General features: G+C 41.0%; 1 protein-coding gene across 31 annotated transcripts in view; it reads right to left on the minus strand.

Moving 5' to 3' along the window:
- The window catches only part of CC2D2A (coiled-coil and C2 domain containing 2A), a 116,040-nt gene that overhangs the window by 60,185 nt on the left and 29,141 nt on the right, over positions 1-26,714 (minus strand). For 12 of the 31 annotated variants that reach the window (XM_070262651.1, XM_070262647.1, XM_070262650.1 and 9 more), the window contains 8 exons: positions 21,554-21,655; positions 20,355-20,531; positions 18,808-18,970; positions 14,826-14,962; positions 13,811-13,942; positions 5,769-5,978; positions 4,705-4,811; positions 1,146-1,286 (listed from right to left, as the gene is read on the minus strand). In XM_070262651.1, coding sequence (XP_070118752.1) covers positions 1,146-1,286; positions 4,705-4,811; positions 5,769-5,978; positions 13,811-13,942; positions 14,826-14,962; positions 18,808-18,970; positions 20,355-20,531; positions 21,554-21,655 — 1,169 coding nt within the window. Of the gene's footprint in view, positions 1-1,145; positions 1,287-4,704; positions 4,812-5,768; positions 5,979-13,810; positions 13,943-14,825; positions 14,963-18,807; positions 18,971-19,078; positions 20,532-21,553; positions 21,656-26,714 lie in introns of all 31 variants that reach the window. The other 19 variants (XM_070262661.1, XM_070262655.1, XM_070262656.1 and 16 more) reach the window with 5 other exon arrangements.

The raw sequence follows: 26,714 nt of genomic DNA on the forward strand, positions 1-26,714 counted from the left end.
TAGGAGACAATAAAGTAGAAAATCCACACGAATCAGGGGAAGGATTTCTTAAGCAGCATACGAAAAGCATCGATCATAAAAGAAAAGACTAACATATTCTCTCTCTTTAAAATTAAGAATTTCTATTCATTGAAAAGCAGCAAAGAGAGAGTAAAAAGACAACTACAGAGGGGGAGAAGATATCTGCAATGCACATCATCCACGAAGCGCTTGTGTCCAGGATATATGCCCAACCTACAAATTATGAAAAGGTTACAAAGCTGAACAATCCAGTTCAAAAATCACAAAAGGCTCGAACAGACACTTCGTAAAAGAGGAAATCAAAACAGCCAATTCATGTATGGGAAATATAAATTAGAACATGCCATCGGATGGCAAAATGCTAATGTGTAACAACACCGGGTGACATGTGTGCTCTGGGTCCTATGGACCAACAGGAACACTGGTCAAAATACAGATGGGCACAGGCATTCTGGGAGGGCGTTTGGAATCAGCAAATAAGTATTTGGAGAAGTGCATCCCCGAAGACTTGACAATTTCACTTCCAGGTATATTTCTGGAAAGCTTAGGCACATGTACCCTAAAGACATGTCCAAAAAGTCTGTGGAAGTGCTGTATAACAGTTGAAAAATGGAATCAATTTGAATGTCCATCAACAATAAAGTGGACAAATTTTGTTATATTCATATAATGAAGTATTCTAAAGCAAATAAAATAAACTACATCTATGAGCCATAAAGCAGATGATCTCACAAACACAGTATTGAAGGAAAAAAAACACGTGCATTCACTAAAGAATACAAACAATATACTTTCACTTATGTAAGCATCAAATACAGGCAATATTAAACTGTACATTCTTAGGGATTACACAAAGATGGCAAAACTATAAATAAAAGCAAGAAACACTAATCATAAAAGTCCAGAAAATGGTTACTTCTGGGGTGAAGGGGGACGTATTTGGGGATAGGAACATGGGGCCTGCCCAGGTACTGGTAATGTTTTCTTTCTTAACCTGGGGAATGGTTATATGGTTATTCATTTGTAACTTTTTTTGTAATTATTTTGTAAGCTATGTCTATGTTTTATACATTTTTTCCTCCATATGATATAACCCAATAAAACAATTTTTGAAAAAAGCCTACTTTCTCAAAACAAGTTTCAAAGGCGTATTTGTAAACCTCTGGAACTCTCGAAGGGATTTCATCTCTTTCCAGACTTTTATGATGGTCTTAAGCAATGTTCGATCTTTTTCTTGTTCAATGTCACGCAGTTTTCTTGTTTGCCTACGAGATATAATACACGAGTATATATTAAAAAGTTATTTAGGCGTGTTTGTTTGCAAATAAAAAAGGAAACTAATAATGTTATAGTGATAGTATATTTAATTTGATAGCTACAATATTTCTAAACAAGTACTAGAAAACCAAAAATACAAAAGCAAATTTGAAGACAATAGGATGTCAATCTGTTTTGAGAGGTTTATTTGATTTTGTTTTCTCTAGATGAATCTGACATCAGTTAAACTAAATTATCTTTAAAAATTCTTATTAATACTATGCATCCTTAAACAAACAGCCACCTTGGAAGTTATGAAAATAAGGGGCCCAGTAAATGCAGTTTTCATGGACGAAGTTATTGTAAATATAGGGAAGTATGTTGCTGTCCTATTTAACACCAAATATATTAAAGTCTCTCTGTGTTAACATGAATCACAAATTCTACATTTAGGAGATGAAGTAATGTCACCACACGTCTTGGTGAGTTTTCAGTGCTAACTAGATTAACAATATTTTTGGCCTGATTTGAAGAGGCATCCTTTGAAAATGCTTTCATTCTTATTTCCATTATTTAAGGTGTTTGGGAATTATCTAGTATGAATAGCAGCCAAATCCAGACCCCAATGTACTCTATTATGCCATGAATTAATTAGTTGATTAGTTAATTAAACAATTGTTTTTTGAGCAACTACCAGGTGTCATTCCAGGGGACTTAGAAATGTCTAGGAGCGAGGAGTTGTCTCTGTTTTCAGGCAGTTTACAGTTTAGCTAAGGACACAGAAACATAGATAAATAACTATAAAATAGAACATGAGATTTGCCTAAGAGAGTGCCTTGGGAACCACAGGACTGGATTCATCTCAGGAGAAAAATGCAGATTAATAAAAGGTTAAAAAAGGAAAAACTCATGAGGTACTCTGAACATTTAGAAGCTGGGCAGAGGAGGAAGATTAGGCAAAGGATGGTGGGAAGGACAGGTGGCTGGAGGGGCAAGGACATCCAGGAGATGGTGGTGTATGGAGCCGAAGGGAAGAGAATGTCTCAACAGGTATCAGTACTGCCAAGAGGCCATGTACCCTGAGGGGCTGGGAGGTTCCATTCCACTTAGCAATACAGAGGGCCCCAGGGACTGTGGCAAGATCAGCTTCAGAGGTAAGGTGGGTACAGGAGTGAGACAGGATGGGTTGCAGAGTGAATGGGAGGTGAGGGAGTGGAGACAACATGAATGATAAATGTTTTCCAGAAGTTTGGCTGTGAAGAGAAATACAGAGATAAGTGGTAGTTGGATGGGGATCTGGGGTCATGGGATTTTCATTTCTTCAAGATTGAGCATGTCTGAGGGTAAAGATCCAGTTGAGAGGGTTAAAACAGTGTTTCCCTATATTGCATGAACATCCATGTTTCCTTTCTTATATAGCCAGGTTCCAGTTCAGAGGACAAGCAACGGGGTCATGATGCTATGGATGGAAAATAAGATGGAAAACGCTTAGCATGGTGCTGGCTGAGGTTAGCTATGCCAATAAGGACTCAATGGATGCCTGGGGTGGGGGCTTGAGAGCAGCTGATCAGCAGCCCCCAGGGGGCTTAAGGGAATGGGTCCACTTGATGATACATCCAGGAACAGATCATCTGCTTAGAATTTGTTTTACTGTCTAGAGAAAAATCAGTAAAGGATTAAGGGCCACTCTTTCACTGGATCAGAAATGCTGAGTCTTGGAGGTTTTTATCTTCTGGGGCCACAGAATGATTGCATGAGTCTGCTATCCATGGGTCCACTGGGTCCACTGTCTGTAGGTCCCACACACGGTTCTGCTACCATTTTTCAAATACTGACTAATAAATACAATTTCATTTAAAACTATCATTGCATTCAGAACAGCTTTTTGTCACTTTTTCTTACCCAACATATGCTAAAACAAAAATTACTTTCATAAGGAGGCTGCAATGTATTTTTCTTTTAACATAAATAAGAATTTTCATTTTAAAACATACTCTTCATACTTTTATAACTATGGTATATAAACATCACTAATTTCCACTTTGCTGGAAGAATTTATAACTCAAGGCTAGATTGCAAAAAGAAAAGAAAAAGAAAAGAAATCATTTAAACTTTTTGACTTTTTAATTCCTATTCTAAGAATTTATTCTGTGGAAATACTCACACAAGTACACAAATACATACATATAGGAATGTTAGTTAGAGTATAGTGTAAATAGTAAAAAATAAGAATAATACAAATGCCTATCAATAGGGGATGTAAGACCTATATCATGTCAGCCTTTAAACAATGATATAGACCCAGAGGTGCTGTGATAGGAAAAGGTCTAAGATGCATTTTACATAAAAAAGCAAGTTGCAAGATGGTCAGTGTAATGTAATTCCTTAAAGAAATAAAGTATATACACATAAACACATCTGTGTATGTATGTATGAGTTTATACACACACACACACAATGTTTATATACATATGGAAGAACTAGCAAAAAGTTTTACCCATGATTTTCCCTGAGAGATGGGACTCTAGAAGGTGTTCACATTCTATGTTAATTATTTCCTTATTGTTTGGCAATGATCAGGGTTTTAATTTTTGAATTTTAATTATGAAAAATTCCAAGAGATAGAAAAGTACATATAATAAATAATATGATGCTTGTTAATATTTTGTCACGTTTACTCAGGGTTTTGTTTTTCTTTCTGATAAAATGTTATAGTTAGATTTGAAGATGTCCCCCATTCCATTCCCTTCCCTCCATCTCTGGAGGAAGAAACTTGCATGTGTCCTTTCCGTCCGCATGTACCACATATGTGTGTTCCTAGAACAAATGAGCATTGTTCCAAGTATTCTTTAGGTTTCATGAACTGTTCACACAGCGAGTATCCTCTTACACCTGAATTTTTTTCATTCAACATTGTTTTATCCATATTGATACATACAGGTCTAATTCAGTCATTTTAACTGTGGTATAGACATTCAGCGTAAGACTATACCAGATGTGTCCATTCTGGTAGGGGTTTATTTCTAGTTTCTTTTACGCATGGTGCCGTGAAATCCTTGCCCACGTCTCCACGTGCACATGTGCAGGTAGCCCCTTAGAGTACACATATCTGAAGCCGAATTGCCGGGGCCCAGCTTACGGGTATTTGCAATACTTTGCTCATCTATTGGCCAAGCTGATCTCTAGAGTGGTGGCTTTGGCATTTGTTCACACCAACAGAATCTGAGAGTTACCCTATCCCCACATCCTCATTCTTTTATTGGACTTCAAATTTGGTGTTAAATGATGGACATGTCTCATTATTTCATTTGGCTTAATTTCATGGGGTTCGGTGCATTCAGAAAAACTGAGAAAATAAACTCTCAACAGCATATCTAACAGGACAAAAAAAAAAGAGCAGTAGTTACAGTTACAGACTTTACTCACCGAATTTCAGATTTATATTCATTGATGGCTCTTCGGGTTGTATCAAGAGACTTAGGAGTTTTTGCTGGATTAAGGCTCATCTGAACAGCGTTTCTTAGAGCTTGAAGCTTAAAAAGATATGGATACAAGTTTTGAGTTAGAAACTCTTGTCCCTACTGCAGGTTAGTTACCTGGACCCACCCACTTCTCCAGGGCAAAATGATGCCAGCAACCTGTGAATGAACATTCAAGCATCTAGCTGTCTCCACACTTTCACCAAAGTGAACTTTGACAGACAGCTATTTCTTCTATTCTTAAAAAAAAAATAAAAGGAATAGTAAAGAATGGTTTATTTCTATCCTTGTTCTGTGGCCCAGATAATCGAGCTGCTTATGACAAATGTTGCTTTTACGTGTGTGCCTCAGAAACAAATTTTCTTTGAAGACTAAAAGCAGATCTTACTGGGTCCTGGATATACAATGATGTTCTTGTGGTATGAAGAGGTCATAAAATTATAGACTCATAAAAGGAGGTATTGTGGCATTATCTCTTATTTGGGCAGTAAGGTTTTAGTCGGCATGAGACTAAAATTGCCAATAGTCAAAATTAGTTGTGAAAATTCTACAGGATAGAATCACATTGGAAATAAATCCAGAACAAATAGCCATTTCTTTGAGCATTAATTGAAACAACTGACTTGTGTTTAGGTATCATGTTATAGGAAATTACATATAAAAATGAGAATGTCTCTAAGGACAGAGAGAGTCTCAAGCCATGAATGGTCTCAGCATCTGAGATCACATAAGCAAGACACAGCCACGTATCTTCCATCTAATACCCACTCCTGGTGGTGAAATCACTTGCACTGTCTGCACAGATCTTTCTCTTTAAGCCAAGTGTGTGCCATTGAATTTGCACATGTTAAATGTACATCTTCATAGCCTTCCTCTTGCCTCTAGGTAAGACAACATATCACACATCCTAGACAGAGGGAACGTGTGAAAGAGGCACATGAACACTGGCTGCTGTGGTTTGGGCTCGTCAGAAAAACCAACCCTGTCAACGATAAGCACAGAAGGGTGTACCTTATCAGTAAGAAATTTTGCCTTGTTTCTCTGCCGTCTTGCAAGGTACTGGTCATATAATTGGGCCAACTTGGCTGCCAAAACATGCTCCCGGCTAAAACAAGGGTGATGAGTAAAGATTAACCCTGAAATATCAATGTCCAGTTGGAAATTTCCGGGAGGGTCTCCAGATCCGATCATATGCTGACTTCTGTGGACATACTTTACTGCCTGCCAAAGAGAGCAGAGTGTGTGGGGAACATGGTCAGAGCACTTACTAGATAATGATCTCATGCGCAACAGGAAAACAGTCAAACATTCAGATGCAGAATGCCTCCTGCCCGGGCAAGCCAGGAGAAGGATGTTCTACTCCCTGTTTCCTGGAGCTTTGAGGGGTCTGCTCTTTCCTGAATTCTTGAAGAGTAAAATGAAGGACAAGGAGGGAGAAAAGACATCATTTCCATGTTGCTTTCCTATGTCTTTTAAATTTTCTCTCTCCCAAGTCGTAGTTCCAATCTTTGTCATGTAAGTTATCCTGTTTCTTGAAATCTTGAGTTTTGTAGCTGGTGATGTTGAAATCGTTTTAATGAGAGAAGCATCGATTCTAGTCCAAACTGATCATTATATGGATCACAAATACGCTCTCTATGTGGAGAAAGTTTTATTTTCTAGACAACAGCCAGAGACTCATTTTTGCTGAACCAAGCTTCCCGCTGGCGCCTAGTTTTCCTGGGAGGAAGGAAGTCAGTCTGCAAACTAACAGAGGAAGAGGGAGGTGGAGCAGCTGGGTGTATAGAAAACAGGAATGGACTTTTCTGTTGGGACTTTCCTGGATCACTTGGGTGTACAGTGTATCAGATAAATCTCTCTGTTTTCATTCCACAAAATCTTCAAGATATTCTACATTGATCACTACTGCTCTTATGGGAATCTAGCGTTTGCAGTTGGGGAGCTCCAAGGTGGAGAGGAGACCTTTTTGATTTTGTGTCTTCATTTTCATTATAGTCACGGACTGTAGTCAGGATGTGGGCTTTGAGACCCATCACTCCATCAATCCTCCCTTCTTGCAGAGGGGAGCTTTTGGAAGCTATTTATATTATCTGAAAAATGATAATAAAAGATTATGTGGCAAAAATGTATTATTTACAATGTATGAAGTTAAATGGAAGCTGAAGATACTCTAGTCAGAATTGAAGCTTCTATCTTTCATAAATTGTGGGTGACGTGTTCAGTAATCTCTTCATTTAATTCTTCTACATGTTATCATGTAAAGATGCTGAACTGGGGCCAGAAGTCTTGGATCCTAACTCTGGCTCTCTCTCTAGCTTGCTCTGGAAACTTAGGCAAGTCACTACACATGTCTGTGCTTCTATTTCTTCATCTGTAGAAATGGGAGGCTGAGGAAAAAGATCCAGTTGGCATTTTGTAGATCACGAGGCATTATATAAAGCACTTCACATATGTCACCTCATTTATTCCACAGAGTTGAATGGGCATCTACAATGCAGTGGGGCCAGTCTTCAAGCAGCAATAGATTTAGAGGGGAAAACAGGGATCTGATCTTTATAACATAAGGTGGAAGGGATAAAGCTTGGGATGTGCAGAGGGAGGGATGGAAATGCAGAGGAGGGAATTCCAGAGGTAGAATCCTAGATTATAAAATTCTAACATTCTCCCTTATCAGACTAACAACAGAGAAAGGAGGTCCAGATTGTGTGTGTGCGTGGGAGAGTGTGAATACACGTATGCATGTATATATGTACAGAAATGTATTCACATTTGTTATATAGTGTTATCTGCTTTTCGGTTACTGTAGTCATTGAAATAGCACCAATATTTGCATTTACAGCAAAACATATACATATGAGTCTTCATTTACTAGTAAATGTGTCATTGTGTTGTGTTGTCTGCTTTGTACTGGTATTCACAAATAAGAATATATGAGTTCTTTCTTTTTAGGCATTCAATTTCATAGTTTTTCCCCCAGATTAGTAGACTATTAATATATATTTAGGATTTGTGATTTCCTGTAGGACTCCAATACAGTGTATCCTACATTTTTTTTAATAAAATAAATTTTCTCCTATAAATAACCTTCAGTCTGTCTTTGATGAGAAGACCTACAGAATTTTGTTTTTAAAAAAGTCCTTGTAAAACTGGGATGGGTTTACAAATATGGTAGGGTTGAACAGGAATGGATTGACTATATCTTAGTACCTTCCGAAATATGCTGAATTGAATCTCCATTTGGATTTATAGGGAGGAAAGACCACCCCAACAGGGATCATATGCCATTGATATTTTGTGCATTATGAAAGTCCTAGTTCTGATCATTAATATCCTTATACTTCAGACTAAAATGATGGAGGCCCATTTCTTCCCCCTTTCATTTGGGTAAAAGTATTCAATTATAACCTTCCTCCCTATAAGCAGTTTTTAATCTGCATGTGGCCTCTATTTGTCTTATGATCACCCAGGCTAACTGGATTAATTAAGAAATTTCCATCTCACAAAGACATGTACAACTAATGTCAATCTGCAGACTTAGTGGAAAATTCTTCTCTAATGGCTTTGCTCCTGCTGGTTCTTGCCTTGCCTTTCCTCTTACCAGGGGCTTCCAGGGTTATGACATCGCTTAGGGTGTGGCTCTCAGGTTCCATCTTGTACTCTTCTCGGTCTGAGTAAGTAACATTGGTAGCACGGTTCTATTTACTTGTAATGTTACCCAGGTCACCTGTTCTTTGTGTCTCCTTCCTCAAATCTGCATTAACCCATGGTCACATGGTTGCTGGGGATCTCTGCTTAAGCTCAGCTCAACCAAGTAAAAAAAAGACTCCTGGTAGTCATTGGGCTAGACTGCTTAAAAGACCCAAACTCTCTTCCTATTAGGGAAAAAGAGCCTTAATTCCTTGTTTTTGTTATATCTGCTTTCCTTTGTTATATACTGAGAACTATTACAAAAACAGTAGCAACAATTTCCCCTAAGAATAAATAATATTTATAGGGTATATGATTTCAGTTTTGAAATTGATTTGGTTTTTCAGTCTTCAATTGAAACCAAAAACCAAAACTATCAGAGGTGATGTGTCTGGATTATCTGCTGATGTTCTTAGCATGTACAGAGATGCATGCCAATGGAGAAAAAAACTCAAAAGTTGTACAGAAAAAGAATAATTATTGTTGGGATTAAATACAGGTTTCTGTATTTGCCCTGGGAAAGTAATAGCAACAGAGCCTGAATCCAGCCCAGAGTCTGTAGTAGATTCTATAGCTGCTGTTCTGGTCTTCCCTGGGAAGCTTTCTCATTTTCCATCTTGTAGGCGTGTCTCCAGGACCTGAGGTAGGTGAGCATATGTCCAACTTACAATTGACCAGTTTGTCCTTGGTATTAATAATGTGAACTTTGATGGAAAATGTGACCCCTTTCCTCTGGGGTTGCTAAACTTATCAAGGGTCGCGTCCCCTAACACAGAGAATTCTGGCTCGCCTGCAGTAAGAGAGACTAAGGCCAGTCAACATTCAAGAGGACCAGAGAAAAGAGAGGTGGAGAGAGACCAGCTCCCAGCCCTTGTCCCCAGGAACAAGTCCTTGTTCCCAGCCCCTGAGGCCCTGGTTCTTAAAGCCCCTCCTTCAGTTTTACGATTTATCTCCATATCTTTCCCAGTTTTGTGAGCTACCAAGTTCTCTCTTTGCTTAAGCTAGTTTGCCTTGGATTTCTGTCATTTACAACCCAAAGAGTGCTGACTCATGCAGTGCTTATAACATAGTAGGTGACCGATGCTTCTGTGAAAAATTGATGAGAATAGTGGAAGGGGAAAGTGATCATTTTATCAAGTAGTAATTAACAAGGAGGTTGGAATCATGATAAATTTCTCAAATTGGTGTGCAGTTTTGAAAAAGAGGAGGCTCCTACATATATGCCTCCTGGGAATGCTAATCCATGTCTTTAACACTTGTTGACATTCCCCTCTCCCCACACTAGGCACAAAGTCTCTCAAAGGCCAAGTTTGAATGTTACTACCTCTGTATTCCCAGAGTTCAGCACAACTAAGAGTATAGTAGACTTTCAGTTAAGGATGAAAAGACTAAAAAAGAAAAGAAGGAAGGTAGGAGGAAAGGAAGAAAGGGGGAAGGAAGGGAGGGCGGGAAGATGGGAGGGGGAAGGAAGGAGGGACGGAGGGAGGATGGGAGGCAGGGGAAAGGAGGCTGTCTGGGCTCCTTTCAACAACCCCAACCCCACTTCGCTATCGTGATTAGGCAGACTACATTTATATTGTTTATGTTTTACCTGCAATGTCCCATTTGGCATTTTTATATTTTATTTTTAGATTAGTTCCTTCTTAAGATGTATTAAATTGCATTCATCTTTCTCATTTCAGGTTTAACTTTGTTCTTCGCACAATCTCTTTTTGCATTTCTCTGTTTTTAATAGTCTCTAAAAAAGGATCTCAATTTAGGAAGAGCAGAATATTTCACTTCTAAAAACTACTTTTTTCCTCTGTAATTAAGAAAGATGTTCAAAAAAGTAGGGCTGAATACCAACTCTCTTCCAAATAAAACTCTTAAATCATCTAATGGGAGGACATACAATCCATCATTTGAGTTGACAGTCTAGTATTTCTAACCAAAGAACAACCGGGCTTGACTCTAATGGGGGATGGGTTTGGTCAATCCAGCTGGGTTAGCATCAGACCTGAGAGCTCTGAGGCATAAATTCATCAAAACCCCATTAAGGACCCAAGGAATTGCCAACTCCTCATCTAGAATGCTGACTTGGTTTTCATCATCCTGAATCCTTAATCGTGAATGATAGGATTAAGCTGGGTCCTAGGAAAGCTACTGTTCTGCAAGAGAGATAGCCGAGGAGAGTAGAAAAGCAGAAATTTCTTTTAGATACATTGAGCTCAGCTAAATCATTTTAACGATATTCAATTCACACTTTCATTGAGGTGTCACTATGTGCCAGGCTTCCTGCTAAGTGCTAGGTTTAGAAGAAGAATAAAACTCCTTGCCCTTGAGTCTCTCTCAGGGTAGTGGGGGAGGGAGAAAGAAGATGGACTAACAACCTATGAATAAACAATCGCTGCCTATTTATTTCTCTGCTCCTGCATCATGTGAAAAGTCCTAGAGGGAAGGTATGTTTAGACATAAGACTGAAAACATAGGCCATCGGCATTTAAAATTGTTTCTTAAAGGCAAGCCTATTACATAGAACAGAGGGGAAAACATGGGTTTTGGCATCAGACCAACCTGAATACATGTAGAAAAGGTAAAAGTAAATAAATAAAATTATAAAAATATTAATTCTGGAAGAAATGCGCTGTGTTTTGAATCACTGAAATGTTCCACAACCATGTTTAAAAAAAAGACTGAGGTATCCATGTCAACAGGAAACTTAACAGGTAACCTGCTGTGGAGAAACAGAGAAAAGGTACAATAGCTCCTCCCTCAAATTTAAATCCTTCTGCTGCTTTGTTTTCTTTTTTAAAATTTTTTATTCTTCTCCCCAAAGGCCCCTAGTACATAGTTGTATACTTCAGTTCTAGGTTCTCTGGTTGTGCTATGTGGGATGCTGCCTCAGCATGGCCTGACGAGCAGTGCCATGTCCGCGCCCAGGATCTGAACCCGCGAAACCCTGGGCTGCCGAAGTGGAGCGGAGGAACTTACCCACTCCGCCACTGGGCCGGCTGCGTTTTTCTGATGCACTGTAATACATTCTTCAGGCTTTGCTACGCTCAGAGCCTGACCCTCTAAGGAATGACCTTGGAAGACTTCAGCCCCTTGGATTTCTCCTTTCTCTATCTCCTTCTGCGCTGTGATGCTGGACCACCAGCCCATCTTAGCGAAACTATTCTCTCTACTTTCCTATTTCTGCTCCTCTCAAAAGTACTGGGAAGACACTCTCTGGGCCTCTCTCTCTAATCTCGCATCCCTACTGGTTCATTCCCAGGAGAGAAGAAAGAATGTGGCTGATTGCAGAGTCAGCTGGAGCACAAAATCCATCGGTCCAGGTTCCCTGCTGGTACCAGGTGGCCTCTGGCTGTCCCTTCTTAGCTTTCTCCTGGAGAGCCTGCTCACTGGCCCTGTGTGTTCTCCTCAGCTCTATGTGTGAGGAACTCACCGGGCAGTTCTCTAGCTGCCCATCTCTGTCTAGACGGGGAACATACTTCACGGGAGATGGAGCAGGAAGCCCATCCGGTCTTGGGTTCCAGTGGCATTCTGCCATCCAGTTTCCCCTTTAGTGCAGCTGGTATCTGCATCTCTCTCTAATTCCTGTGCATTTCTCAGTTAGTTCAGAACTTCTAAAGGGAGAGATGAGATTAATTGGCTCCCTCAATAACCTACTCTCCATAGTAATTACTCTTCTATTTTCTAATTTTAACCCATAATTTAGTGCTTCATTATATCAGTGTTTCATGCTGAAATGGATAGATGGATGAAGAGATGGACTGATGGATTATTAGATACATGCATAACTTGACACTGTCTTGATCATTAATTATGTCATGTATCTTTGTCGTATAAGCAAATAGATGATAAATTCCTCAGGAAGTGGGACTTAGGTTTATGCTTTTTTGTAACTCTACTTCCAGGATCACATTTCTGCACAATGTAGACACTCAGTAATGCTTGTCTGTAATAACAATATTTTATAGAAACTCACAATTTAAAAAAAGGGCATACCATACATCATCTTAATATTCACAATGATCCTATGAGGTGGAGAAGATTATTATTATTCCCATTTTTCAATTAAGGAAACAGGTCCAGAAAGGTAATGGGACCTGCCCAAAGCCACAAACTAGTTAGTAAGACATCCTGACTCTGCTCTGATTTTCTGACTTGCACCTGTGTCTTTTCTGCTCATCATCCTGTTTTCTAGAATGATCATTATATCCGCATGTTCTATTTTACTCTATCTGTGTTGAAATGTTACAGATATAAAGTTACATGGGTTTCCGAAGAAGGTGCTCCTTGCTCAGCACTTCAGGAAAGCAAGAGAAATATAATTAAACACAAAGGCTGGCAACTCTGGCTAAGAGTAGCCAGCACTTCCTGAGCTCTGTTCTAAGCACTTATATGTATTATCTCAACCAATCTGCACCACAGTCCTAGGAAGTGGATACTATCATTAAGCCCGTTTTACAGATGAAGAAATTGTGGCACCAAGAGATGGAGGGCCAGGTTTGCCCAATGAGCGGTAGAGCCAGGACTCCAGTCAGGCAGTGTGGTACCAGAGCTTAGGAAAACACAGTAAAAGGGATTTGCAAGGATGGAAAATCTCCAGGTATATAATAAAGAGACAACGAGCAGGAAATAATCCTGCAGCATATGTGAGAGGATAGAGAGAAAAGAAGGAAACTAAGGGCAGCTGACCTGGGGGTGCGAACAAAGGTGCTGACTGAGCCACTCCTACCTGGGAACTCAGTCCTCGTTTAAGAAGGGCTCAGGTGAGCGCAGCAGACTCGCTCTTATACAGTATACTTGCTGTTTGTTCTTTATGCGTAAGATAGTGAATTAAAAAAAAACCAAATCAAAGTAGAATGTTACAAACTCAGTACCCCAAGCTATCCAAAAAGGAAAGCACTTTTAAGCAAATTCAAGTATTAAAAATGGGGGGTGGGGCTGGCCTGGTGGCACAGTGGTTAAGTTTGTGCGTTCCGCTTCAGTGGCCCGGGGTTTGCTGGTTCAGATTCCAGGTGCGAATCTACTCACCACTTATCAGGCCATGCTGTGGTAGGCGTCCCACATATAAAGTTAGCTCAGGGGCCAACCTTCCTCAGCAAAAAGAGGAGGATTGACAGTGGATGTTAGCTCAGGGCTAATCTTCCTCCAAAAAAAAAAAAAAAATGGGAGGCAGTTCCTGAGGCTGGCCTCATGACCTGCTGGTTAAGTTCAGTGTACTCCACCGTAGCCGCCCAGGTTTGGTTCCCAGGCACAGACCTACACCACTCACCAGTGGCCATGCTGTGGTGGCAACCCACATACAAAACAGAGGAAGATTGGCACAGAGGTTAGCTCAGGGCGAATCTTCCTCAGGGGGAAAACAATGGGGGGCTTACCTTTTTATACAATGTTTCAAGTTCTGCCTTGATGTCTTGCTCTTGTGACAACACTAGTGGTCTTGAAGGAAAGGGCTTGATGGGGTTTGGCAGTGCCAGGATTCTGCCATCATCTCCGAACCACCTTCTCCCCTGCGGATCAAGCAGAGGGAAGGACAACATTTCCTTCTAATCGGACAGAAAATAGTTTATAAAATAAACAGCATTTGCAGGGAAATTCTGTGTCAACGTACACTTTTCATGCACCTTCTCCTCTGCCCCATAAATCTTTTAGTCTCTGTATCCATCAGAAATTGAGTCACCACTAATGCCCCCCACAATTAATTTAAGATATAGTCCTTACCGCCCACCCCCAGAAAAAAACTTAAGAAAAAGCCTAAGTAAGTGCCTAAGAAAAAATTTATTTTCTATTCATTAAAAACTTAAGGGAACCCCCCCCCCCCAGGGGCTGGCCCGGTGGTGTAGCAGTTAAGTTCACATGCTCTGCTTTGGCAGCCAGGGGTTCACTGGTCCGGATCCTGGGTGCGGACCTATGCACTGCTTATCAAGCCATGCTGTGGCAGGTGTCCCACATATAAATAGAGGAAGATGGGCACAGATGTTAGCTCAGGGCCAATCTTCCTCAGCAAAAAGAGGAGGATTGGTGGTGGATGTTAGCTCAGGGCTAATCTTCCTAAAAAACAGAAAACAAAAAACCAGGAGAAAAACAATTGAGGACATTTTATCTTTGGACAATTACACATTTCTGTGAATGGGAAAAGGCTTCCAACATTGGATTTGGCAGTAGAAGCCTGAATCCAGCCAGCAGAAGATGGATTTTGAGCAGTGGAGAGGTTGTGTTATTTGAGGATCATTAAGCGTATTGAGACACAAATGAAAAAAAGACAATGAACCACTATCTGTAGACACCCTCAAGAGGAAATGAGTTCAATGGTGCCGTGACTGCCCCGTCAGGAAAAATAACCTCTCTGAGTTGCTCCGGGGCTCCACTTGGGAGCAGGGGCTGTGCGCTTACAGGCTCCTGCATCAGCAGTCTGTTCTCCATGATGTTCTGATTGGTGCGCGGCACCTCCAGTCTTGCCCCGATGTAAAGGCCTTCGTCTTCCAGGAATCTGGGCTGCACGTTCTCAGGAAGCTTTTTATACGTAGGCACTGGATAGTTCATAAATAAATACAAGCAGCATTAATGCCAACCTAAACATTTCAAACTGCAATTTGGTGAATTAAAACAACCACCGGAGATTTCATTTATATTCTTAGAAACTGCACACTTTCCAAATCAATTTCTAGAAGCAGAGCCAAGGAAAAGATGGATGTGTTTACTTGCAGTATCATGTTGTAAAATCACGTATTCAAGGATGACACCTAAATAATGCAATACCGGACTCATCAGTGTGGTATACTCTGGGGACTGAGACAGCCTAACCCCAGGGCAGCTGGATTGCTCATTAGCAGAATGAGTTGGGCCAGGCACTTCTTGGAACTCTTTCCTGACAAACGCGATGATAACATCTACTTCACTGGGTTCTTGGGAGAACTACGGGAGCTGAAGTATGAGGAAAGGCTTTTTAATTTAAAAAGCTTATTTGAGTAACCTTGGGCAGGACCTCTTTATGCCCTCACTCTGATTCATTCATAGAACAAATCTTTCTGGGAGCCTCTCCGTGCCAGGCACTTAGGAGTCATGGGAACATCAGGCAGCAGCGGGAAATAAAAGTCTGAACAAGATCCTTTCAGAGAGTGACAAGTGCGCTGAGGAAAATCCACAGAAGAGAGTAACCGAGGGCGGCAGGGGATAAACCTGAGATAGGGCTGTGAAGAAAGGTGTTTCTCCTGGGGTAAAGCATCTGCTCTGGGGCCTGAAGGTTGAGGAGAGAGGAGCCGCTGATGGGATAAGTAAGTGTATCTGCCCAAGGGAATAGCATGCAGTAAGGAGTAGGCGTGTGTGGGAAGCAGAGAAACATCCAGAACACTGTGGTGTAGTGAGCAGGGGCAGTGCTGGAGATGAGGGAGCGAAGGGCAAGAGGGAGAGCAAGGAGCCTTGCAGGCCACACAGGAGCTTGGGTTCTGTTCAGGCGGGTGGGGCCACTGAGGGCTCTGCCCCTGGGAGTGCCCAGAGCAGACTTTCAGTTCCAAAAGGACCACTAGGCCTGCTGTGGCAGAGCACGTGGGAGGAGAGGGTGGGGGGGTCGGTGGATGCTGACCTGTGAGGGTCAGGATGATTAACGATTAAAGGCCGAGACTGTTTTAGTTTCATAATTACCTCACTCTAAAGCACACCAGATTCCAGCATCTGCTGACTTTCCTGTGTGCGGCCATTTGGACACTCTGCATCTCCCATGCATCTACCAAAAACAACTATTGCCAGTATTCCCAGAAAAACCTATCTCCAAGTCCTTGGCCAAAACGGGGCAACTATAGTTTTGATCCTATTTCTGTTCCCCTCCCCTCCACTCACATGTCTGGTCATTAGTCCAGCCCTAATCCAGCGGTCTTTAAATTTCATCAGAACATTTTTGGGCACTCCCTCAATATATGGATTTTTACTTATTGTGTATGCAGTATTGTACGTATGAAATTACATTAGGAAAGGATGAGACTGAAAACAAATGTCAGTAGCAGTTGTGATGTTTTCTTTCTACATGCCTGGGGTGCATGCACTCTACTGTGGAAGCCACTCTCTAAACAGTAACAAGAGCAGCAGCGACAGTCACAGAAGTTGTTCTTTTTGATCCCCTGCTATGTGCTGGTTGCAACATAGGTGCTTCTCTCATATTATTTCCTCAATGCTCCAAATCAAAATAAATGCCCAGGCTCATCTTATAGGACAGTTTCATTCCTCCTGTCTTCAGGTGAGGCACCTGAGAATAGAGGAACTCGCTCAAGGTCATTCCTCATGAAGGAGGAGCTGGGTCTGTGTGACTCCCCAACTCCTGTTTGCTTGGCCATGGGGTCAGCTCCTCACAGGGCCCTTCCTTCTTGATCAGAGCAGGATGGAAGATGGGTCACACTCTGATTCCCTGCTCAGAGCAGGCGCAGTGCAACCAAGTTTCCCTCAGCCTCTTCCAGGCCCCTACCAACGCTTAATTTCCAACCTGTCTGAGCCAGCCCTCAGGCATCTGACCTCCATCTGCAACCCAGGTGGACTCCAGGGAGAGGCCTAACGTGAGTCCTCTGAGCAAAAATACAGGTGACAAAGCTGCTCCTTGGCCGAGGCTGCTGCAAATGCATTTCTCCGTACCGCCAAGAAGCATCAGGATGTGTTGTGCCAGGTGGGTGGCCTCTGGAGCAGCCCACCTAGGTCAGAAACCTGCCCCCTCACTTGACTAGCTTCATGGTCTTGGGCCAGTCCCCTGACTCCTCTGTGCTTCTACTTCTTCATCTGTAAAATGGGCATGGAAAAGAACACCTCTCCAACCCTGGTGCAGGGCCACGTTAGTTAATACACAACAAGTGCTTAAAGAAGCTCCTGGTGGAGTAAGTGCACAGAATGCATTCACTATTATTATTACTATTGTTAGGGCAAAGTTATAACCTTTGCACACTTTTGCCAGCAACCTACTCTAAAAGGAAACTTGGGATGTCCAACAAATTCCAATACTTTGCAAAGACATGATTCAAAATGACCTATCAAAATGAAACAATAATTTATCCTGGGCTCAGCATTTAATTGGAACATGAGAAATGAAAACAGATCCAACTTCCAAGTAAAGTAAGGGCAGACCCCTCCCAGCCCGAGGGGCTCCTGCAGGACTCAGGCTGCCCAGCCATTTTAAGTGTGCACTATTAGAACTGGGGAGCTCCCTCAGGCACTCTCGGGAGGAAAGGAAATACCAGGGGGAAAAAAGAGCAGAGGGAAACCCAGAGCAGAAGGGAAGCAAGGAGCAGTCACCCGGAGTGAACCAAATGGTGCTGGCTCCAGGGCCCTGGCCACTTCCCCTCCACCAGCCCGCCTCCTGGCACAACTCTCGTGCTGATGAGATAAGTGGTGGCTGGGTCTCCTGAGTAGTCTCAGGATGGGTGCTGGTAGGCAGGGAACCAACATGGGAGTAAAGGGTGGGACTTTCAGCCACCCCCTCCCCCACCCCTACTACTGGGAGAGGAGAGGGACTGGAGATTGAATTAATCACCAGTGGCAATGATTTAATTAACCAGACCTACTAATGAAGCCTCCATAAAAACCCTAACTGAAGGGGTTTGGAGAGCTTCCTAGTTGGTGAACATGTGGAGGTGCTGGAAGGGTGGCACGCCTGGAGAGGGCATGGAAGCTCTGTACCCCTTCCCACATACCTTGCCTTATGTATCTCTTCATCTGTGTCCTCTGTTGTGTCCTAAATTATATAATAAACCAGGAAATATAAGTGTTTCCCTGAGTTCTATGCAATGTTATAACAAATTATTGAAACTGAAGAGGGAGTCATGGGAACCTCTGATTTATAGCAAAGTCGAATAGTAGTGTGGGTAACCTGGAGACCCACGACTTGGAATTGGCATCTGACGTAGAGGGCAGTCTTGTGGGACTGAGCCCTTCATTTGTGGGTTCTGCACTAACCCCTGGTAGATAGGTCAGAATTGAATTGTAGCACACCCAGTTGGTGTTGGAGAATTGGTTGGTGTGGGAAAAAAACCCCACATCTGGTCATGGACGTGTTCTAGACCTGTTGAGTGTGAGTGGAGGACGAAACAGAGAGTTTTTCCTTTTCACAGCCTGAATCTCAGAGTTTCACATACTCTCTGCCTCCAGAACTGGTCATTGATTTGATGAAGGGACCACCACAGCATCCTGATATTTCTTCACTTATTCTATCAATAAGTGTTTGTTGAATGGATATTTTTCTGTGTTCTATATTTTTTTTATCTGAAGATATTTCTTGATTATTAAATCAGATTACAAATTGGGATCGGTTATGGAAATCGGGCATCCTTAGACACCAGCCATATTTCATTAGAAGGAAAATGAACGCCCTACTGAGCAGGAAGATAAAAAGAGCAAGCACCTGTCCTCCTGCTAGGTATGAACAGGAGTTCTTTTTCCTTCTGCAGCCGAATGTGGACACTTTCATAATCTGCAGGTCTGACAGCCACAATATCTTCCGCCCCACGATCCAAGCCCAATAGGAAATCCACGGCATCTTTATCATCCAGCAACTCTTCCTCATCCTGCATTACATTAAAAAATAACAGAAAAAATCATGCTAAGATTATTAGTTTACTAAGAAAAATAACAATATTAAACTCTTCAAACATCATATCCTACAATAAAGTTACCTTTTCCTTTTGTTTGTCTCTTTTTAAATGAAGGCATAAAACTGCATACCTTTCATACTTTACAAGTGGATTTTCCTTGTTTTTCACTATTCCACATACTTGGAAAATGTCAGAATTGCAATGGGCTCAAGTCAGAAGAGATGTGCTAAGCAAAACAATTGAAATTTCAACAATTCTGGCCTCCTTGGAGGATGCTTATTTTTCGACCTTTATTGAAAGAATTTGGAAAATTTCATCCATGTTGTAGCGTCTGTCATAATTTAATTTCTTTCTGATGCTGGATAATATTCTGTTGTGTGTATGTCCATACCTTTGTCCATTCACCTGTTTGTGGACAGATGATTCCTTCCACCTTTTGGCTATTGTGAGTAATGCGTCTATCAACATGAGTTGGACAAGTATCTGTTTGAGTGCCTCCTTTCAGTTGTTTTGGATACACACCCAGAAGTGGGATTGGCGGATCATATGGTAGTTCTATGTTTAAATTTTGGAGGAACCACTAGACTGTTTTTTACAGCAGCTGCACCACTTTCCATTGCTATTGGCATTGCACAGGGGTCTAGTTTCTCCATATCTTTACCAGCACTTGTTATTTTCTGTGTGTGTGTTTTAACAGCCATTCTAGTTTGTGTAAACTGGTATCTCATTGTGGTTTTGATTTGCATTTCCCTAATGATTAGTGATGTTAAGCATCTTTTCATTTACTTATTGGCCATTTGTATGTCTTCTTTGGAGAGAGATGTATTCCAGTTCTTTTCCCATTTTTTTAATGGTGTATTTTCTTTTATCTCACACGTACCACCCACAATTACGGAATCTGAGTTATAGCTTGGATGTGGTCTGGGATACAGAAAGCTGCTTGCCTGTAAGCTTGTGGGGAGAGAGAGAGCAAGGTTTCATTTGCCTTGGAGAGGCAAACATTTTCCATATGAAATGAATACTAATCATTGTGTGCAGTGTAGCAAGAAAAATCTGCAAACCACATTGTTCTGCTTTTTTTTCCCCCACAAGAGAAAGACGGACAGATTTAATCAAGGCCCTTACTACCCAAATTGTGGAGCGACATCAAAGGCTACAGAGAGGAAAGTGAACCTAGGACACCTATTGCTTTCAGCTAAACATGGATGAGCTGTTTCAGGTGGTGGTGGCAGGTTTGTCCTCAGTCACTTTCTTCCTGGCTAGGATGTCATCATCATCATCGTCATTGTCATCATCATTGTCCTCATCGTCATTAACTTCATCACCCCTCTCTTCATTACCATCATAATGGTAATACCGTTTTGTCTATTCCTTCGGGCACAGGTGCTTCTTCTTCCTCTCCCTCCCCCTCCTCTTGATTAGCTCCATCTCTATTTTTTGCTTTCGGTTTTTCCTCTGATTCCTCTGGTTCAGGATCAAAGTTGAATGTAAAGAAGTTATAGGCTTCTTCTGCAGAAGGGAAGCCAGGCGGAACCTAAGGAGAAGAGTGAGCGATAGACTTTCAGATGACATAAACTGAAATGAGTGCTGCACAGTTCACCGACAGCTGGCTCGATGCTGATGGCAGCAGGCACATTCTAGGATCCTGTGTATCCCCTTTGTTGAAGCTACGGGAATACTGGTCCTGAACTTTAACATGTGCAACAGGCAGTTGGTGGCCTCCTTTAATAAGTAACTTTAATGAGTTACTTTTTTATAAACCAGCAATTATTTACATTCCAACGAGCTTATATTATTCATAGCAGTAAAAACTCTAGAAAAGATGATTAGAATGCTAAAAAGTGGATTTACCATTTTATGGGCCAATGCTGAAATAGTTTTGTTTAATTATGAGCAATAGAAATTTGTTAAGACCTTTTTTCAAAAAGACCTTTTTTTTTTGTTTTGGTTCGTCTTGAGTTACTATCCCTCTTTTTTCCCATAATGAAAGCTGGTTCAACTTCAGAGCTGAACATATCGTCTTATCACTAACATTTCCTGCCCTTCCTGCATCTCCTTTCCCCAAATCAGGCAGTATTCTAATCTCTCCTGCTGGATTCTAGGATTTTTTAAGTTTATTTTTTATTTTTTTTTGAGGAAGATTAGCCCTGAGCTAACATCTGTGGCAATTCTTCTCTTTTTGCTGAGGAAGACTGGCCCTGGGCTAATATACGTGCCCATCTTCCTCTACTTTATATGTGGGACGCCTACTACAGCATGGCTTGCCAAGCGGTGCCATGTCCGCACCTGGGATCTGAACCGGCGAACTCCGAGCCTCCAAAGTGAAACATGTGAACATAACCGCTGTGCGACCTGGCCAGCCCCTAGGATTTTAAAAGTGGAAATCATTTCTCTTACTTTTTTCTTGCATACTCCATGGTAATAGGACTCAGGTTATGTGTATATGGTCTTCTCTCATTGGATATTTTTGAATAACACAAACAAACCAACAAAAAACCGACTTAAATCATGTGCGATTTTAAAAAAAGCATGATTTAAAAAGACAGGATTTCTCACCGGGGTTTTAGACTTGATTTTTCGTACAGAATCACGAAACTTTACTCTTGAATAACTTTGGGAGTCATCTTCTTGTTGAGTCGTTTGTATCTTTCCACCTGGCTATATGAGTGGGGAAAATGATAGGTACACCGTTGAAATCAAGAAACTAGGGATGTTCTAAAACAAGTGTTAATCCTCAAAAGGCTTATTTTCTGACCATTGATGGATCTCGCCATTTGTAAGGAATGAAATGATTACAAATGTCAAATATATTTGAAGTTTAAAATTTCTGAATGTTTTCTTACTCAGCTGTGTCTCTCTCAAGACTAAACAAATATACAATGTTATACTCAGTAAATCGTAAAATGAAAAATGTTATTTCATCCTACAGATCAATAGATTATCCAGGTCCCAGAGGACCGTTTCCAAACAGTCTTTGAAAAAAAGCATTGATCATGTCTGATTGTAAGTAAGTCCAACATACCCTCTCCAGGGCACAGGGCCTGTCCTTCTCACTAGCCTCTGGACCTGCTGTCCCCAGTGGAAGCTGAGTCTTCTGCCTATACTGCCTTGACGTGCTAATTTTCATTATGGGTGTCCCCTCTCTCCTCTGATAGAGAATCCACCAGGTGCTGGTCCCACCTTGTCCTCATCTCTCATTCTAATACACCCCTTCTGGAACCTAGCTACTTCATCTCCTAGCACAATCCAGATGCGGTCTTCCTTTTGAGCAATTCTAAGCCGTCCCAGTAGTACATCTAGATATTTGTAATAGAAAGGTATGAACTTGTCCTACCAATGATGGAAACCGTTTCATTATTATCTGGACTCAGACTTATTTCACAGCATGGAATAATTTTCATTATCGTGAATGGAATGTAGTGTACCTGCGTGGAGATCTTCAACATATTCTTCCCAAGTCCCACCTGTTTTTCAAGACCATGAAAACTACTTCTTTTCTTAGACTACTCCACCCTAAAATAAGCTCTCTTTTCCAGAATCTTATTGTCTGAGTCATATTGGGCACTATTCTGTAGAGCTTAGTAATGAAAACCACAGGCTCTGAAGTCTGACCATCTGGCTTTGAATCCCAACTCTATCACTTAGAGTTTAGATCACCTGTTTTGAGCATCAGAGTAATGCACCTAAAATATACCCATAGTTATGGCTCTATAATGGTAGCTATTATTGTCACATTATTAGTTTTCTTCTTACACTTCAATCTTTTGTCTCCCTAGCTTGAATATGACTATAAATGTTTTATTTTAGCTTGCCAGAAACTGGAGCCTGAGGCAAGGGTTTTTTGGTGCCTGTGGCTTATTTTGAGAAGTGATACCAAAGAACAGGAGTTGGGGACTGGGGAGAATAAAACAGGAGAGAAAGTCAATTCAAGAGAACTTTACTGAGCTGGCTACTACTGGGGGCGACCAGAGTTTCATCCTGCTGGGGCCCCTCTGAGGAGTCATGTAAAATGCTTCTCAGAACTGCCTGCCTAGGACAGGGGGATGTTTGTCTAATGGCTTCTGTCCTCCAAGTGGGCGAGGTGGACCCAGACCCCTGGTCCTTCAATTTTGTTTAAGTCTCAGAATGGCTGAGTGGGTCTGCACAGGTCTTTACTCAGAGAGATCCCCCACGATGAAAGCTAGAGATGCTTGGAACAGCTAAGATAAGTGCCATAAAATTTCACTTGTACGCAGCTAGATGTCAAGCAATGGCCAGAATGAAAATGAGGGTATCAGTTGGGTGTAATCTATCATAATATCAAGAGAATCCCTACAATTCCAATTTATGTAAAATTCTATGCTTTTCCTCCGTTTTCTCACTTTGCAGTATTAAGGTTAAATAATTATGTACTAACTCAATTATACAAAAGTTGAAGCTGTACTACTAAATAAATTCCACAGTGCAATGCAAAGTAAGGAGTTATTATTTGTCTTGGTAAATTCCAGAATTTTAAATGTTGTTTTTGAGGATGAGGAAAGAAGCAGATGAGTATTACTTAGTGTAATGATAAAGAATTCAATAAATTCGAGTAGACTGAAGATTGGATTCCAGCGTTTGATCAGGAAGGCTTTCTAAGATTCTACCAAGTCTGGTCTCCTCATAAAACAAGGCTGAGCCTTTCTCATACACTGTTGATGCTATTTTTCTCCTGTCTGCCTCAGAATCCCCATCTCCTATAGCCCATGAGAGAGACTGATGTGTTTGAAAACATGGAAAACAAGCAAGAAGTCAACCGATGAGAAAAGAAGGAAGCTTGGCTCTGTTTAGGCAAGCCTTGGGTTTTAGAGACCTGTGAAGATGATAATAATAAAACACAAGACCAGAAAGAAAGTCTAACACTAGTAGTTTAGAAAATAGACAGGTTAAATTCCATGTGGCAAAATATGTGTATGTGGAAATTAGTATTTTATTCTTTTTGTTTCTTCCCGTCTTTTTCTATACTTGCTTGCCAGAGAAGATATTAAGTTCAGAAAATATGATTTCATTGGTGTGTCTTATTGTAATATTGATGGTTTTATTATAATATTTATGGACTTGATCGAAAAGCTTGTAATTTAAGTTTTATCAAAATCTAAAAACATTTAAAGGTAAGTTATATTAGTACATTTAAGGCCTTTACATATACTTAAAATGATTGAGTGTGCAGAATTAAATTTTAAAGAACTATTATCTGTAACACATTTTTATAACCTTAAAGTAATTATTACATTCAATTTCAATTAGCAATCAAATACTGAGTGCCTATCACGATATGTGTGTGCATCCAGCTGGGAATTCTTTCTCAGCTGTGGATTTTTTGTATCCTCCAAGAAGGCTCTGTGGCCCTCTTCTAACTGGAGCTAGACAATCTCAAGTCTCGTTACTTTTACTATAGCATAATTACAAAATATGCTAGTTCTAGCCTTGATTTCTCTTCTAAACTACTAATCAATATTTTTAATTCCCTAAAAGACATCCTAATCTGGATTGTCTTGCAGACACTTCAGATTTTTATATATTCTTGATATTAGTCCTGATACTAATTAAGATATATGATTCACAAATAATTTCTCCCATTCTCTGTGTTGTCTTTTCACTTTCTTGGTGGTCTCCTTTGAAGCACAAAAGTTTGTACTTTTGATGAAATTCAGTGTATTTACTTACTCTCTTGCCGCTTGTGCTTTTGGAGTCATAGCCAAGAAAATCATTGCTAAAGCCAAGATACCTCAAATTTTACATAACCTGACTCCCAGGTTGGAGTTAGGTGACCTTTCTATAGGCTCCTATCACACCCACCACAGAACTGAACCTCCCTGTACCTCCACTGTCTGTTAACATGTCTGTCATCCCCACTGGGCTCCTCAAGGGTGCTTTGTTACTGTCCTTTCTGTGTGTTCAGAGCCCATTAGACACCAGCCAGGAAGGAGTCTCCCATAGATGCTGGCTGGGCAACAGGTAGAGTGGGTCAAATGACCAGATCTTGGGTAACGTGGGACAGTGAGCCAGGCCCACAAATAGGGAAATTTTGGTCATATCTAGTGGAGGCCAAGTATGCAAATGTTCTGTGCTATTTCCACTTCAATGTTTTTGTGTTCTTGGAGATTTGTGTTTGGCTTTGTTCTCTTATCACAAGTCCTCTGGGTATAAAATGAAAAGAAATGCAAAAGAGAGTTAGCACAGATTTGTGGTGGTGAATTTGGATTACTGACCAAAGTATCCCCCACTGGTTTCTCCTTTTCCCTCTTACTCTACAGTCTCTAAATTAGCTAATACTTACATAGAAAGGGCTAACCATATGCCAGATGCTGGCATTAACTCATTTAATCCTCAAAACAATAGCAGGAATTAGGTTCTTGTAGCATCCCTCTTTTACAGCGGTGGGAAGTGGGGTCCAGAGAGTAGTTACGTGTCTGAGGTTGCACAGCTAGTGAGTGAGGTTGCCAGCATTTAATGCTCAGAAGCTGAGGTTCAGCATTTGGGTTCCTCGTGTGGTACACTCTTTGCTCCATAGGATATAAATGGACCACTTTTTAGATATTCCTTCAAGTTGAGGTCTATGCATGAAGAAATGTGGTATGAGTGAGATGTTCCATTAGGAACCTGAGAGCAGATCTAAAGACAAAGCAGTTGACGTGTGTCTCAAATCCACAGAATGGCTCTTAGGGGGCATGGAATACAATAGACATCTAAGTCAAGATCCTGCTCACAAGGAGAAATAAATACCCTGTAGGCCAAGAGAGTACATTTTTACTTCTAAAAGTTCCAGCTTCATTTGGGATATCATATTTATTCACAGGCCATGGACAAGTGAGAACTGCCATGATTTTGTGAAATGATTATCAATCAGAAGGAGTAGATGAGCCCAGATACAAGGGACCAGACCCTCCTATCACTTAGCCCACTTCACCAGACGCTGAGATTCACACACTTACCAAAATCACCGAAGTGTTTGTGTCAAGCTGATGGGATTTTAGTAGGTTTTTTTCCCCCAATATTTTAAAATTATGGCTCTTACAAGGAAGAAAATAAATTGAAATTAAAGAAAAAGAAATGTCTCCTCAGTAGAATGAGTAGCAAATTGTCATAAAGCCATTTCACTGGACTGAGTGTTCCTACTAAAGAACCATGGACCACAACACGTGAGCATGGCTGCTACTTTCCTTGTAATCAGCAATCTTTGGCTTGTGTGGGATGAATATAGGTACAGTTTTATAACATCTCATTATAGAGAAAGAAAAGGCATCATCTAAGACATCAGTGGTTGTGCTACAGAAATATCCCTAAAGCCCGTGCTTCTTTGTCTCAATGGTGAAGAACCACCAAACCATCATCATCAGCAACAGCAAGCAACTGGATTAGACTTGCAAACACTTCCTTGAGCCATTTGCTCTGTTGTTCTTTCCGTTCCTTCCTCTACTTTCTTCCATGCTTGTCCTTCATCTACAGCCTGGACAAGCCTTTCTTTTACTGGCTTCCTCTCTGCCTCCTGAGCCTTTATTATGAATTTTTCCCCAAGTGCCAAGACTTTCCTCATTCAGTTTTCTTTCCCTCAGGAAACAAAGGCACTCCCAAAACTTCAGAACTCACCACAGTAGACATGCTTCCTAAATCTGTTTCTCCAGGCCTGGTTCCTTCCTCTATATGCATCTCTGGAGGAGCACACATTGAGATGCCCCAGCAGCACCGCAGATTGAAC

Source organism: Equus caballus, chromosome 3, assembly GCF_041296265.1.
Source record: "Equus caballus isolate H_3958 breed thoroughbred chromosome 3, TB-T2T, whole genome shotgun sequence".
Lineage (NCBI taxonomy): Eukaryota > Metazoa > Chordata > Mammalia > Perissodactyla > Equidae > Equus > Equus caballus.